At 59.3% G+C, this 14183-nt stretch overlaps 1 protein-coding gene across 1 annotated transcript in view; it reads left to right on the top strand.

Annotated features, from left to right (window-relative positions):
• LOC119956633 (protein shisa-9-like) overlaps nt 1-13491 on the top strand; it is a 209042-nt gene extending 195551 nt beyond the window's left edge. The window contains exon 3 of the mRNA XM_038783973.1: nt 13309-13491. Coding sequence (XP_038639901.1) covers nt 13309-13466 — 158 coding nt within the window. The 3' untranslated portion in view covers nt 13467-13491. The remainder of the gene's footprint in view (nt 1-13308) is intronic.
• The last annotated feature ends 692 nt before the right edge of the window (nt 13492-14183 follow it).

Raw genomic sequence — 14183 nt, 5'->3', positions numbered from 1 at the left:
TGCCCCGAGTCCCCGCTCTGCACCGAGTCCCCGCTCTGCCCCGAGTCCCCGCTCTGCACCGAGTCCACTCTCTGCCCCGAGTCCCCGCTCTGCCCCGAGTCCCCGCTCTGCCCCGAGCCCCCGCTCTGCACCGAGTCCCCGCTCTGCACTGAGTCCCCGCTCTGCACTGTCCCCGCTCTGCACCGAGTCCCCGCTCTGCCCCGGGCCCCCGCTCTGCACCGAGTCACCGCTCTGCACCGAGTCCCCGCTCTGCCCCGGGCCCCCGCTCTGCACTGAGTCCCCGCTCTGCACTGAGTCCCCGCTCTGCACCGAGTCCCCGCTCTGCCCCGGGCCCCCGCTCTGCACCGAGTCCCCGCTCTGCACTGAGTCCCCGCTCTGCCCCGAGTTCCCGCTCTGCCCCGAGTCCCCGCTCTGCCCCGGGCCCTCCGCTCTGCACCAAGTCCCCGCTCTGCCCCGAGTCCCCGCTCTGCACCGAGTTCCCGCTCTGCACTGAGTCCCCGCTCTGCACTGAGTCCCCGCTCTGCCCCGAGTCCCCGCTCTGCACCGAGTTCCCGCTCTGCACCGAGTCCCCGCTCTGCACCGAATTCCTGCTCTGCCCCGAGTCCCCGCTCTGTACCGAATCCCCGCTCTGCCCCGAGTCCCCGCTCTGCCCCGAGTCCCCGCTCTGCCCCGAGTCCCCGCTCTGCCCCGAGTCCCCGCTCTGCCCCGAGTCCCCGCTCTGCACCGAGTTCCCGCTCTGCCCCGAGTCCCCGCTCTGCCCCGAGGTCCCATTCTGCACTGAGTCCCCGCTCTGCACCGAGTTCCTGCTCTGCCCCGAGTCCCCGCTCTGCACCGAGTCCCCGCTCTGCCCTGGGCCCCCGCTCTGCACCGAGTTCCTGCTCTGCCCCGAGCCCCCGCTCTGCACCGAGTTCCCGCTCTGCACCGAGCCCCCGCTCTGCACCGAGTCCCCGCTCTGCCCCGAGTCCCCGCTCTGCACCGAGTCCCCGCTCTGCACCGAGTCCCCGCTCTGCCCCTAGTCCCTGCTCTGCACCGAGTTCCCGCTCTGCCCCGAGTCCCCGCTCTGCCCCGAGTTCCCGCTCTGCCCCTAGTCCCCGCTCTGCACCGAGTCCCCGCTCTGCACTGAGTCCCCGCTCTGCACTGAGTCCCCGCTCTGCACTGAGTCCCCGCTCTGCACTGAGTCCCCGCTCTGCACTGAGTCCCCGCTCTGCACTGAGTCCCCGCTCTGCACTGTCCCCGCTCTGCACCGAGTCCTCGCTCTGCCCCGGGCCCCCGCTCTGCACCGAGTCCCCGCTCTGCACCGAGTCCCCGCTCTGCCCCGGGCCCCCGCTCTGCACCGAGTCCCCGCTCTGCACTGAGTCCCCGCTCTGCCCCGAGTTCCCGCTCTGCACCAAGTCCCCGCTCTGCCCCGAGTCCCCGCTCTGCACCGAGTTCCCGCTCTGCACCAAGTCCCCGCTCTGCCCCGAGTCCCCGCTCTGCACCGAGTTCCCGCTCTGCACTGAGTCCCTGCTCTGCACTGAGTCCCCGCTCTGCCCCGAGTCCCCGCTCTGCACCGAGTTCCCGCTCTGCACCGAGTCCCCGCTCTGCACCGAGTTCCTGCTCTGCCCCGAGTCCCCGCTCTGCACCGAATCCCCGCTCTGCCCCGAGTCCCCGCTCTGCACTGAGTCCCCGCTCTGCACCGAGTTCCCGCTCTGCCCCGAGTCCCCGCTCTGCCCCGAGTCCCCACTCTGCACCGAGTTCCCACTCTGCCCCGAGTCCCCGCTCTGCACCGAGTCCCCGCTCTGCACCGAGTCCCCGCTCTGCACCGAGTCCCCGCTCTGCCCCTAGTCCCCGCTCTGCCCCGAGTCCCCGCTCTGCACCGAGTTCCCGCTCTGCACCGAGTCCCCGCTCTGCACCGAATTCCTGCTCTGCCCCGAGTCCCCGCTCTGCACCGAATCCCCGCTCTGCCCCGAGTCCCCGCTCTGCCCCGAGTCCCCGCTCTGCCCCGAGTCCCCGCTCTGCCCCGAGTCCCCGCTCTGCCCCGAGTCCCCGCTCTGCACCGAGTTCCCGCTCTGCCCCGAGTCCCCGCTCTGCCCCGAGGTCCCATTCTGCACTGAGTCCCCGCTCTGCACCGAGTTCCTGCTCTGCCCGAGTCCCCGCTCTGCACCGAGTCCCCGCTCTGCCCTGGGCCCCCGCTCTGCACCGAGTTCCTGCTCTGCCCCGAGCCCCCGCTCTGCACCGAGTTCCCGCTCTGCACCGAGCCCCCGCTCTGCACCGAGTCCCCGCTCTGCCCCGAGTCCCCGCTCTGCACCGAGTCCCCGCTCTGCACCGAGTCCCCGCTCTGCCCCTAGTCCCTGCTCTGCACCGAGTTCCCGCTCTGCCCCGAGTCCCCGCTCTGCCCCGAGTTCCCGCTCTGCCCCTAGTCCCCGCTCTGCACCGAGTCCCCGCTCTGCACTGAGTCCCCGCTCTGCACTGAGTCCCCGCTCTGCACTGAGTCCCCGCTCTGCACTGTCCCCGCTCTGCACCGAGTCCCCGCTCTGCCCCGGGCCCCCGCTCTGCACCGAGTCCCCGCTCTGCACCGAGTCCCCGCTCTGCCCCGGGCCCCCGCTCTGCACCGAGTCCCCGCTCTGCACTGAGTCCCCGCTCTGCCCCGAGTTCCCGCTCTGCACCAAGTCCCCGCTCTGCCCCGAGTCCCCGCTCTGCACCGAGTTCCCGCTCTGCACCAAGTCCCCGCTCTGCCCCGAGTCCCCGCTCTGCACCGAGTTCCCGCTCTGCACCGAGTTCCCGCTCTGCCCCGAGTCCCCGCTCTGCACCGAGTTCCCGCTCTGCACCGAGTCCCCGCTCTGCACCGAGTTCCTGCTCTGCCCCGAGTCCCCGCTCTGCACCGAATCCCCGCTCTGCCCCGAGTCCCCGCTCTGCACTGAGTCCCCGCTCTGCACCGAGTTCCCGCTCTGCCCCGAGTCCCCGCTCTGCCCCGAGTCCCCACTCTGCACCGAGTTCCCACTCTGCCCCGAGTCCCCGCTCTGCACCGAGTCCCCGCTCTGCACCGAGTCCCCGCTCTGCCCCTAGTCCCTGCTCTGCACCGAGTTCCCGCTCTGCCCCGAGTCCCCGCTCTGCCCCGAGTTCCCGCTCTGCCCCTAGTCCCCGCTCTGCACCGAGTTCCTGCTCTGCCCCGAATTCCCACTCTGCACCGAGTCCCCGCTCTGCACCGAGTCCCCGCTCTGCCCCGAGTCCCCGCTCTGCACCGGGTTCCTGCTCTACACCGAGTCCCCGCCATGGATTTAGTAATGGGAGGTCGTGCCTGACGAACCTGTTAGAATTCTTTGAGGAGGTGACAAGTAGGTTAGACCAGGGAAACCCAGTGGATGTGGTCTTTCTGGATTTCCAAAAGGTGCCACACAGGATGCTGCTGAGTAAGGTGAGGGCCCATGGTGTTCGAGGTGAGCTACTGGCATGGGTTGAGGATTGGCTGTCTGACAGAAGGCAGAGAGTTGGGATAAAAGGTTCTTTTTCGGAATGGCAGCCGGTGACCAGCGGTGTCCCACAGGGTTCAGTGTTGGGGCCGCAGCTGTTCACCATATATATTAATGATCTGGATGAAGGGACTGGGGGCATTCTAGCAAAGTTTGCCGATGATACGAAGTTAGGTGGTCAGGCAGGTAGTGCTGAGGAAGTGGGGAGGCTGCAGAAGGATCTAGACAGTTTGGGAGAGTGGTGCAGGAAATGGCTGATGCATTTCAACGTGAGAAAATGTGAGGTCTTGCACTTTGGAAAAAATAATCCAAGCATAGACTACTTTCTAAACGGTGAGAAAATTCATAATGCCAAAGTACAAAGGGATCTGGGAGTGCTAGTCGAGGATTCCCTAAAGGTAAACATGCAGGTTGAATCTGTGATTAAGAAAGCGAATGCAATGTTGTCATTTATCTCAAGAGGGTTGGAATATAAAAGCAGCGATGTGCTACTGAGCCTTTATAAGGCTCTGGTTAGGCCCCATTTGGAGTACTGTGTCCAGTTTTGGGCCCCACATCTCAGGAAGGACATACTGGCACTGGAGCGTGTCCAGCGGAGATTCACACGGATGATCCCTGGAATGGCGGGTCTAACATATGATGAACGGCTGAGGATCCTGGGATTGTATTCATTGGAGTTTAGAAGGTTAAGGGGATCTAATAGAAACTTACAAGATAATACATGGCTTAGAAAGGGTGGACGCAAAGAAACTGTTTCCGTTAGGCGAGGAGACGAGGACCCGTGGGCACAGCCTTAGAATTAGAGGGGTAAATTCAGAACAGAAATGCGGAGACATTTCTTCAGCCAGAGAGTGGTGGGCCTGTGGAATTCATTGCCGCAGAGTGCAGTGGAGGCCGGGACGCTAAATGGCTTCAAGGCAGAGATAGATAAATTCTTGATGTCGCGAGGAATTAAGGGCTACGGGGAGAATGCTGGTAGGTGGAGTTGAAATGCCCATCAGCCATGATTGAATGGCGGAGTGGACTCGATGGGCCGAATGGCCTTACTTCCACTCCTATGTCTTATGGTCTTATGGTCTTATGCCCCGAGTCCCCGCCATGCCCCGAGTCCCCGCTCTGCCCCGAGTCCCCGCTCTGTCCCGAGTCCCCGCTCTGCCCCGAGCCCCCGCTCTGCCCCGAGTCCCCGCTCTGCCCCGAGTCCCCGCTCTGCACCGAGTCCCCGCTCTGCACCGAGCCCCCGCTCTGCCCCGAGTCCCCGCCCCGAGTCCCCACTCTGTCCCGAGTCCCCGCCCTGCCCTGAGTCCCCACTCTGCACCGAGTTCCCGCTCTGCCCCGAGTCCCCGCTCTGCACCGAGTCCCCACTCTGCACCGAGTTCCCGCTCTGCCCCGAGTCCCCGCTCTGCACCGAGTTCCTGCTCTGCACCGAGTCCCCACTCTGCACCGAGTTCCCGCTCTGCACCGAGTTCCCGCTCTGCCCCGAGTCCCCGCTCTGCACCGAGTCCCCACTCTGCACCGAGTTCCTGCTCTGTCCCGAGTCCCCGCTCTGCACCGAGTTCCCACTCTGCACCGAGTCCCCGCTCTGCCCCGAGTCCCCGCTCTGCACCGAGTTCCTACTCTGCACTGAGTTCCTGCTCTGCACCGAGTTCCTGCTCTGCCCCGAATTCCCACTCTGCCCCTAGTCCCCGCTCTGCACCGATTCCCCACTCTGCACCGAGTTCCCGCTCTGCACCGAGTTCCTGCTCTGCCCCGAGTTCCCGCTCTGCCCCGAGTCCCCACTCTGCACCGAGTCCCCGCTCTGCACCGAGTCCCCGCTCTGCCCTGAGTCCCCGCTCTGCACCGAGTCCCCGCTCTGCCCCGAGTTCCCGCTCTGCACCGAGTTCCTGCTCTGCTCCGAATTCCTGCTCTGCACCGAGTCCCCGCTCTGCACCGAGTCCCCGCTCTGCCCCGAGTTCCCGGTCTGCCCCTAGTCCCCGCTCTGCCCCTAGTCCCCGCTCTGCCCCGAGTCCCCGCTTTGCCCCGAGTCCCAGCTCTGCCCCGGGTTCCCGCTCTGCCCCTAGTCCCTGCTCTGCACCGAGTTCCCGCTCTGCCCCGAGTCCCCGCTCTGCCCCGAGTTCCCGCTCTGCCCCTAGTCCCCGCTCTGCACCGAGTTCCTGCTCTGCCCCGAATTCCCACTCTGCACCGAGTCCCCGCTCTGCACCGAGTCCCCGCTCTGCCCCGAGTCCCCGCTCTGCACCGGGTTCCTGCTCTACACCGAGTCCCCGCCATGGATTTAGTAATGGGAGGTCGTGCCTGACGAACCTGTTAGAATTCTTTGAGGAGGTGACAAGTAGGTTAGACCAGGGAAACCCAGTGGATGTGGTCTTTCTGGATTTCCAAAAGGTGCCACACAGGAGGCTGCTGAGTAAGGTGAGGGCCCATGGTGTTCGAGGTGAGCTACTGGCATGGGTTGAGGATTGGCTGTCTGACAGAAGGCAGAGAGTTGGGATAAAAGGTTCTTTTTCGGAATGGCAGCCGGTGACCAGCGGTGTCCCACAGGGTTCAGTGTTGGGGCCGCAGCTGTTCACCATATATATTAATGATCTGGATGAAGGGACTGGGGGCATTCTAGCAAAGTTTGCCGATGATACGAAGTTAGGTGGTCAGGCAGGTAGTGCTGAGGAAGTGGGGAGGCTGCAGAAGGATCTAGACAGTTTGGGAGAGTGGTGCAGGAAATGGCTGATGCAATTCAACGTGAGAAAATGTGAGGTCTTGCACTTTGGAAAAAATAATCCAAGCATAGACTACTTTCTAAACGGTGAGAAAATTCATAATGCCAAAGTACAAAGGGATCTGGGAGTGCTAGTCGAGGATTCCCTAAAGGTAAACATGCAGGTTGAATCTGTGATTAAGAAAGCGAATGCAATGTTGTCATTTATCTCAAGAGGGTTGGAATATAAAAGCAGCGATGTGCTACTGAGCCTTTATAAGGCTCTGGTTAGGCCCCATTTGGAGTACTGTGTCCAGTTTTGGGCCCCACATCTCAGGAAGGACATACTGGCACTGGAGCGTGTCCAGCGGAGATTCACACGGATGATCCCTGGAATGGCGGGTCTAACATATGATGAACGGCTGAGGATCCTGGGATTGTATTCATTGGAGTTTAGAAGGTTAAGGGGAGATCTAATAGAAACTTACAAGATAATACATGGCTTAGAAAGGGTGGGCGCAAAGAAACTGTTTCCGTTAGGCGAGGAGACGAGGACCCGTGGGCACAGCCTTAGAATTAGAGGGGGTAAATTCAGAACAGAAATGCGGAGACATTTCTTCAGCCAGAGAGTGGTGGGCCTGTGGAATTCATTGCCGCGGAGTGCAGTGGAGGCCGGGACGCTAAATGGCTTCAAGGCAGAGATAGATAAATTCTTGATGTCGCGAGGAATTAAGGGCTACGGGGAGAATGCTGGTAGGTGGAGTTGAAATGCCCATCAGCCATGATTGAATGGCGGAGTGGACTCGATGGGCCGAATGGCCTTACTTCCACTCCTATGTCTTATGGTCTTATGCCCCGAGTCCCCGCCATGCCCCGAGTCCCCGCTCTGCCCCGAGTCCCCGCTCTGTCCCGAGTCCCCGCTCTGCCCCGAGCCCCCGCTCTGCCCCGAGTCCCCGCTCTGCCCCGAGTCCCCGCTCTGTCCCGAGTCCCCGCTCTGTCCCGAGTCCCCGCTCTGCCCCGAGTCCCCGCCCCGAGTCCCCACTCTGTCCCGAGTCCCCGCCCTGCCCTGAGTCCCCACTCTGCACCGAGTCCCCGCTCTGTCCCGAGTCCCCGCTCTGTCCCGAGTCCCCGCTCTGCACCGAGCCCCCGCTCTGCCCCGAGTCCCCGCCCCGAGTCCCCACTCTGTCCCGAGTCCCCGCCCTGCCCTGAGTCCCCACTCTGCACCGAGTTCCCGCTCTGCCCCGAGTCCCCGCTCTGCACCGAGTCCCCACTCTGCACCGAGTTCCCGCTCTGCCCCGAGTCCCCGCCATGCCCCGAGTCCCCGCTCTGCCCCGAGTCCCCGCTCTGTCCCGAGTCCCCGCTCTGCACCGAGCCCCCGCTCTGCCCCGAGTCCCCGCCCCGAATCCCCACTCTGTCCCGAGTCCCCGCCCTGCCCTGAGTCACCACTCTGCCCCGTGTCCCCACTCTGTCCCGAGCCCCCGCTCTGCACCGAGCCCCCGCTCTGCCCCGAGTTCCCGCTCTGCCCCGAGTCCCCGCTCTGCACCGAGTCCCCACTCTGCACCGAGTTCCCGCTCTGCCCCGAGTCCCCGCCATGCCCCGAGTCCCCGCTCTGCCCCGAGTCCCCGCTCTGTCCCGAGTCCCCGCTCTGCACCGAGCCCCCGCTCTGCCCCGAGTCCCCGCCCCGAATCCCCACTCTGTCCCGAGTCCCCGCCCTGCCCTGAGTCCCCACTCTGCCCCGTGTCCCCACTCTGCCCCGTGTCCCCACTCTGTCCCGAGCCCCCGCTCTGCACCGAGCCCCCGCTCTGCCCCGAGTCCCCGCCCCGAGTCCCCACTCTGTCCCGAGTCCCCGCCCTGCCCTGAGTCCCCACTCTGCCCCGTGTCCCCGCTCTGTCCCGAGTCCCCGCTCTGCACCGAGCCCCCGCTCTGCCCCGAGTCCCCGCCCCGAGTCCCCACTCTGTCCCGAGTCCCCGCCCTGCCCTGAGTCCCCACTCTGCCCCGTGTCCCCGCTCTGTCCCGAGTCCCCTCTCTGCACCGAGTTCCCGCTCTGCACCGAGTTCCCGCTCTGCCCCGAGTCCCTGCTCTGCACCGAGTCCCCGCTCTGCACCGAGTCCCCGCTCTGCACCGAGTCCCCGCCATGCCCCGAGTCCCCGCTCTGCCCCGAGTCCCCGCTCTGTCCTGAGTCCCCGCTCTGCACCGAGCCCCCGCTCTGCCCCGAGTCCCCGCCCCGAATCCCCACTCTGTCCCGAGTCCCCGCCCTGCCCTGAGTCCCCACTCTGCCCCGTGTCCCCGCTCTGTCCCGAGTCCCCACTCTGTCCCGAGTCCCCGCCCTGCCCTGAGTCCCCACTCTGCCCCGTGTCCCCGCTCTGTCCCGAGTCCCCTCTCTGCACCGAGTTCCCGCTCTGCCCCGAGTCCCTGCTCTGCACCGAGTCCCCGCTCTGCACCGAGTCCCCGCTCTGCACCGAGTTCCCACTCTGCACCGAGTTCCCGCTCTGCACCGAGTTCCCGCTCGGCACCGAGTTCCCGTGCTGCTCCGAATTCCCACTCTGCACCGAATTCCCACTCTGCACCGAATTCCCACTCTGCACCGAATTCCCACTCTGCACCGTGTCCCCGCTCTGCCCCGAGTCCCCACTCTGCACCGAATTCCCACTCTGCACCGAATTCCCACTCTGCACCGTGTCCCCGCTCTGCACCGAGTCCCCACTCTGTCCTGAGTCCCCGCGCTGCTCCGAGTTCCTGCTCTGCTCCGAATTCCCGCTCGGCACCGAGTTCCTGCTCTGCACCGAGTCCCAGCTCTGCACCGAGTCCCCGCTCTGCACCGAGTTCCTGCTCTGCTCCGAATTACCACGCTGTTTCAAGTTCCCCAATTTAAAGCTCATTCTGCCTGTGCCTCACTCGGAATGCAGCTTGTCCCACGGTTCGTGTGCAATGCAGATCGGGAGCTTTTGTTTCCGCTCGCAAAAGGATCAAGAAATAGAGGGCAGAGATTTCAAGTGATTTGCAAAAGTAGTAAATGTGATGGGAGAAAAACCTTTTACACACAATGAGCGGCTCAGGTCTTGAATGCATGGACAAAAAGTGTGGTGGAGGCAGGTTCAATTGAGGTAGTCAAGAGGACGTTGGGTGATTATGGGCAGGGGTTCGGTGAAAAGGCAGAAGAACGGCACTAAGTCACGTTGCTCGTTTGTGGAGAGCCAGTGCAGACTCGATGGGCCGAATGGACTCCTTCAGGATTGGATTTGTTTATTGTCACGTGTACCGAGGTATAGTGAAAAGTATTTTTCTGCGAGCAGCTCAACAGATCATTCAGTACATGGGGAGAAAAGGGAATGAAACAAAATTCAAGAAAATACAAGAAAATACATAATAGGGCAACACAAGATATTCAATGTTCTGCACTGTAACCATTCTGTGATTCAATGAAAACTATACAATATTTCATTAGGAAGATTTAATCTGGAGCCTGGAGTTACAAGAATATAGGAAACAATATTGGAAAGCTCCTCCTCAGTGACCCACCCTCTGCCACCAATTATCCTCACCCCTCTCTAAATGTGCGTCAATCCGCAACCCCCTCGACCAGTTGCCCCTCACTCTCCCAATCACCCTCACACCTGATTGTCCTTGAGGCCACTCCCAACCATACACCTCTCCCTCAATCACCCCTCCCTCTCTGAATTAATTCCCCCCCCCCCCCCCCCCCCCCGCCGATTCCTCCACGCCCAGCCCACTCCACTGCGAGCTTCCCGGAGGAAGGCTGGATTATTCATTCCGGATCACCAAACAAATACCTGCAATTGGCCGGACCTGGGTCAATGGGTTCTAATACGGGGTGTGTCAGGGCCAGGGATCGATCCAGCCCCCTGGCAGAGAAAACAGCGCCTATACCTCCTCAGCAAAGTTAGAAAATTCGGATGTCCACATTAACCCTCACCAACTTTTACAGATGCACCATAGAAAGCATCCTATCGGGCTGCATCACAGCCTGGTATGGCAACTGCTCGGCCCAGGACCGAAAGAAACTTCAGAGAGTCATGAACACCACCCAGTCCATCACACGAACCTGCCTCCCATCCATTGACTCCATCTACACCTCCCGCTGCCGGGGGAAAGCGGGCAGCATAATCAAAGACCCCTCCCACCCGGCTTACTCACTCTTCCAACTTCTTCCATCGGGCAGGAGATACACGCACCAACAGATTCAAAAAAAGCTTCTTACCCGCTGTTAGCAGACTCCTGAATGATCCTTTTCTGGACTGAACTGATCTCTTCACACATCTTCTCTACTGAGTAGTACTACACTCTTCACCCAATGTCTGTGTCTATGTATTTACATTGTGTGTTTATGTGTATCCTGAAAGTTGCCATCCAGGTTGATGGGGTTGTGAAGAAGGCCTATGGTGTGTTGGCCTTTATTGGTAGAGGGATTGAGTTCCGGAGCCATGAGGTCATGTTGCAGTTGTACAAAACTCTGGTACGGCCGCATTTGGAGTATTGCGTACAGTTCTGGTCGCCTCATTATAGGAAGGACGTGGAAGCTTTGGAACGGGTGCAGAGGAGATTTACCAGGATGTTGCCTGGTATGGAGGGAAAATATTATGAGGAAAGGCTGATGGACTTGAGGTTGTTTTCGTTAGAGAGAAGGTTAAGAGGTGACTTAATAGAGGCATACAAAATGATCAGAGGGTTAGATAGGGTGGACAGTGAGAGCCTTCTCCCGCGGATGGAGGTGGCTAGCACGAGGGGACATAGCCTTAAATTGAGGGGTAATAGATATAGGACAGAGGTCAGAGGTAGTTTTTTTACGCAAAGAGTGGTGAGGCCGTGGAATGCCCTACCTGCAACAGTAGTGAACTCGCCAACATTGAGGGCATTTAAAAGTTTATCGGATAAGCATATGGATGATAATGGCATAGTGTAGGTTAGATGGCCTTTAGGTTTTGACTTCCCATGTCGGTGCAACATCGTGGGCCGCAGGGCCTGTACTGCGCTGTATCGTTCTATGTTCTATGTTCTATGTTTTCATGTGTGGAACGATCTGCCTGGACTGTACATGGAACAATAGGGCAAGCAAGGTAGCACAGTTGTTAGCATTGTGGCTTCACAGTGCCAGGGTCCTAGGTTCGATTCCCCACTGGGACCCTGTCTGTGTGGATTCTGCACGTTCTCCCCGTGTGTGCGTGGGTTTCCTCAGGCTGCTCCGGTTTCCTCGCACAATCCAAAGATGTGCAGGTTAGGTGGATTGGCCATGATAAATTGCCTTTAGTGTCCAAAAAGGTTAGGAGGGGTTATTGAGTTACGGGGATAGGGTGGAGGTGAGGGCTTAAGTGGGTCGGTGCAGACTTGATGGGCCGAACGGCCTCCTTCTGCACTGTATGTTCTATGTTTTAATATTTTTCACTGTACCTCGATACACGTGACAATAAATCTAAATGTAATCTAAATCTATCTAACCCACCCGGAATGCAGTGCTCGATGCTGAGGGTGGAAGTGGGTTGAATTAGGTTTTGCCCAGGGGGCTTGGGAGGGGGGCAAGGATTTTGCAGCATCGGAACTTTAGTAGACGTCCCAATGAGCAGGCCCGCCAGTGAATGGGAGCCAGGTCAAAGATCTCCTAATTCCTGTGGTTGGTCTGTGCAGCTGAGTTGATCACTTTCCCAGTGGGAGATGATTCATCTGTAATCGATTGGACATTGACACATCTGATGAGGCTTTGAATGCAGATGTGCACTCCGCCTCGCTGCTGCTTGCTACTGACTCGCCTCCAGCTCTTTCCTTTTATTGCTCCTTTTATCTTGCTATAAATAAACTTTAGTTTAACCCTTCACGTTTCGAAACATTTCTTTCGTCTCAGAGTTTGCAGCTTGATCAGGTTTGTGACCGTTTTTGCGTTTTGTGCAGAAGTACGTTCGGCCCAATTGGTCCTTCCTGGTATTTGAGCTCCACATGAATCACCTGCCGCCACATTTCACCTCACTTCATCAACCTCTCCTTCTTTACCTCTCTCCATCACACTTAACCGTGAGGTCATCTCATGTCGCAATGGCTTAGTGACCCTGCCTCTGAGCCAGAAGTAGCAGGTCCGAGTCTCGCCCCAGGAGTTGATGTCCAAGGAAGGTGGGTTCATAAAGTTTCGAGGAGATGTGTGAGGGAGTGGAACACAGGGTAATGGGTGCCTGGAACTCGCTGCCGGAGGAGGTGGTGGAAGCAGGGACGATAGTTACATTTAGGAAGCGTTTTGACAAATACATCAATAGGATGGGAGTAGACGGATACGGACCCTGGCGAAACAGGTTGAGAATCAACCTGCAAAATCCCCCCAACACACGCCAGAGTGGTAGAAATGCCTCGTCAGGAATGGGCTGGAAAGAATATTGGAGCCGCTGCTAACACCTTCCATAGCTCTAGGCAGCACAGTGGTTAGCACTACTGCCTCACAGTGCCAGGGACCCGGGTTCGATTCCCCGCTGGGTCACTGTCTGTGCGGAGTCTGCACGGTCTCCCGTGTCTGCGTGGATTTCCTCCGGGTGCTCCGGTTTCCTCCCACAGTCCAAAGACGTGCAGGTTAGGGGGATTGGCCGTGCTAAATTGCCTCTTAATGTCTGCAAGATTAGGTAGGGTTAAGGGGATAGGATGGAGACATGGGCTTAAGTTTCAGACACGATGGGCTGAATGGCCTTTAAGGATTCTATGATTCTATAAATTCACAGACTGTAGAATGTGGGAGACCCACTCAAAACGGAACGAGGGGAACTCTGGCGGAATTTGTCCTTTGCTGACTCAGGAATGTGGAGGCCCTCACTCTCCACGTTAGGATCTGCTGCCTCATCGGGAATCGAACCAGTGCCTCTAATCTGTTTGGGTTTGTGTGGAGGAATTGAGGATATAATACTGGCCCATTGAAATGAAAAAAAAATGAAAATCGCTTATTGTCACGAGTAGGCTTCAATGAAGTTACTGTGAAAAGCACCTAGTCACCACATTCCGGTGCCTGTTCAGGGAGGCTTGTACGGGAATTGAACCGTGCTGCTGGCCTGCCTTGGTCTGCTTTCAAAGCCAGCGATTTAGCCCAGTGTGCTAAACCAGCCCCACCAAACTGAGGTCTGTGTAAATGGCCAGCAAGCTGTGATTGCTTCATCCAGCCGATGATTGCTGTTTTCTTTCCCTCCACAGATCAACTTCACTTGAATAACGCCGCCGTCACATCACCAAATATCTCCCAGCTGGGACCACCTCATCCCCATAGCAACATCCTGCAGCGAATGGCCTCTGCTCCCCAGCAAGGCCAGGACTACAATAAATACGCCACCCTCAAGGCAGTGGGTAAGTAGGAATCAAGAAGCACCAACCCATAATAATCTGTCTAAACTCCCACAGCTGGGGCCTGGATTTTCACTCCTCCCGAGCAGGCGCGCAGTGGTGGGTAATCCCCCGGATCGTCACCCCCCCCCCCCCCCCCCACCTCGGGTTAGAGTGGCTCGGGGGTGGGATCTTTATTTTGGGGGAGGGGCGGGTTGTGGGTGAGGAATGGACTCCGCACCCCCCCTGCCCCTCTGCTAGATGCAGATTGGAGACGAGTGGAGGGTGGGTTGAGTGGCGAGTTGGGTTATTTTAAAGGTCTGCATTGGTTCATTGGGACTTTATCCCGATATAAAATATTTGGTTCACAAGACTTCACATCCCCAACCGCTCCCCATGCCTGTACGTGACAACACGTGCCCTCACGCAGTCCTGTGGCCCCTTATATCCCCTGTGCCAACTTTGTGCCAACCCTACCCACCGTCCTGCACCCTCACACCGTCCATGGCAACTTCCACAATTCATGACTGGCAGACCTCAGGAGCCATGCTGATATGAAATAAAATAAAGTTCTAAATATCTCTTATGGACTTCACTGTATAGAGGAACACTCGTTCATGAGAGACCATTAAATACAATTTAATTCCTTCAAGTATTTGAGGGCAGCACGGTGGCACAGTGGTTAGCACAGTTGCTTCACAGCACCAGGGTCCCAGGTTTGATACCCAGCTTGGGTCACTGTGCAGAGT

Source organism: Scyliorhinus canicula, chromosome 23, assembly GCF_902713615.1.
Source record: "Scyliorhinus canicula chromosome 23, sScyCan1.1, whole genome shotgun sequence".
Lineage (NCBI taxonomy): Eukaryota > Metazoa > Chordata > Chondrichthyes > Carcharhiniformes > Scyliorhinidae > Scyliorhinus > Scyliorhinus canicula.
This window is presented reverse-complemented; position numbering and strand designations above follow the sequence as displayed.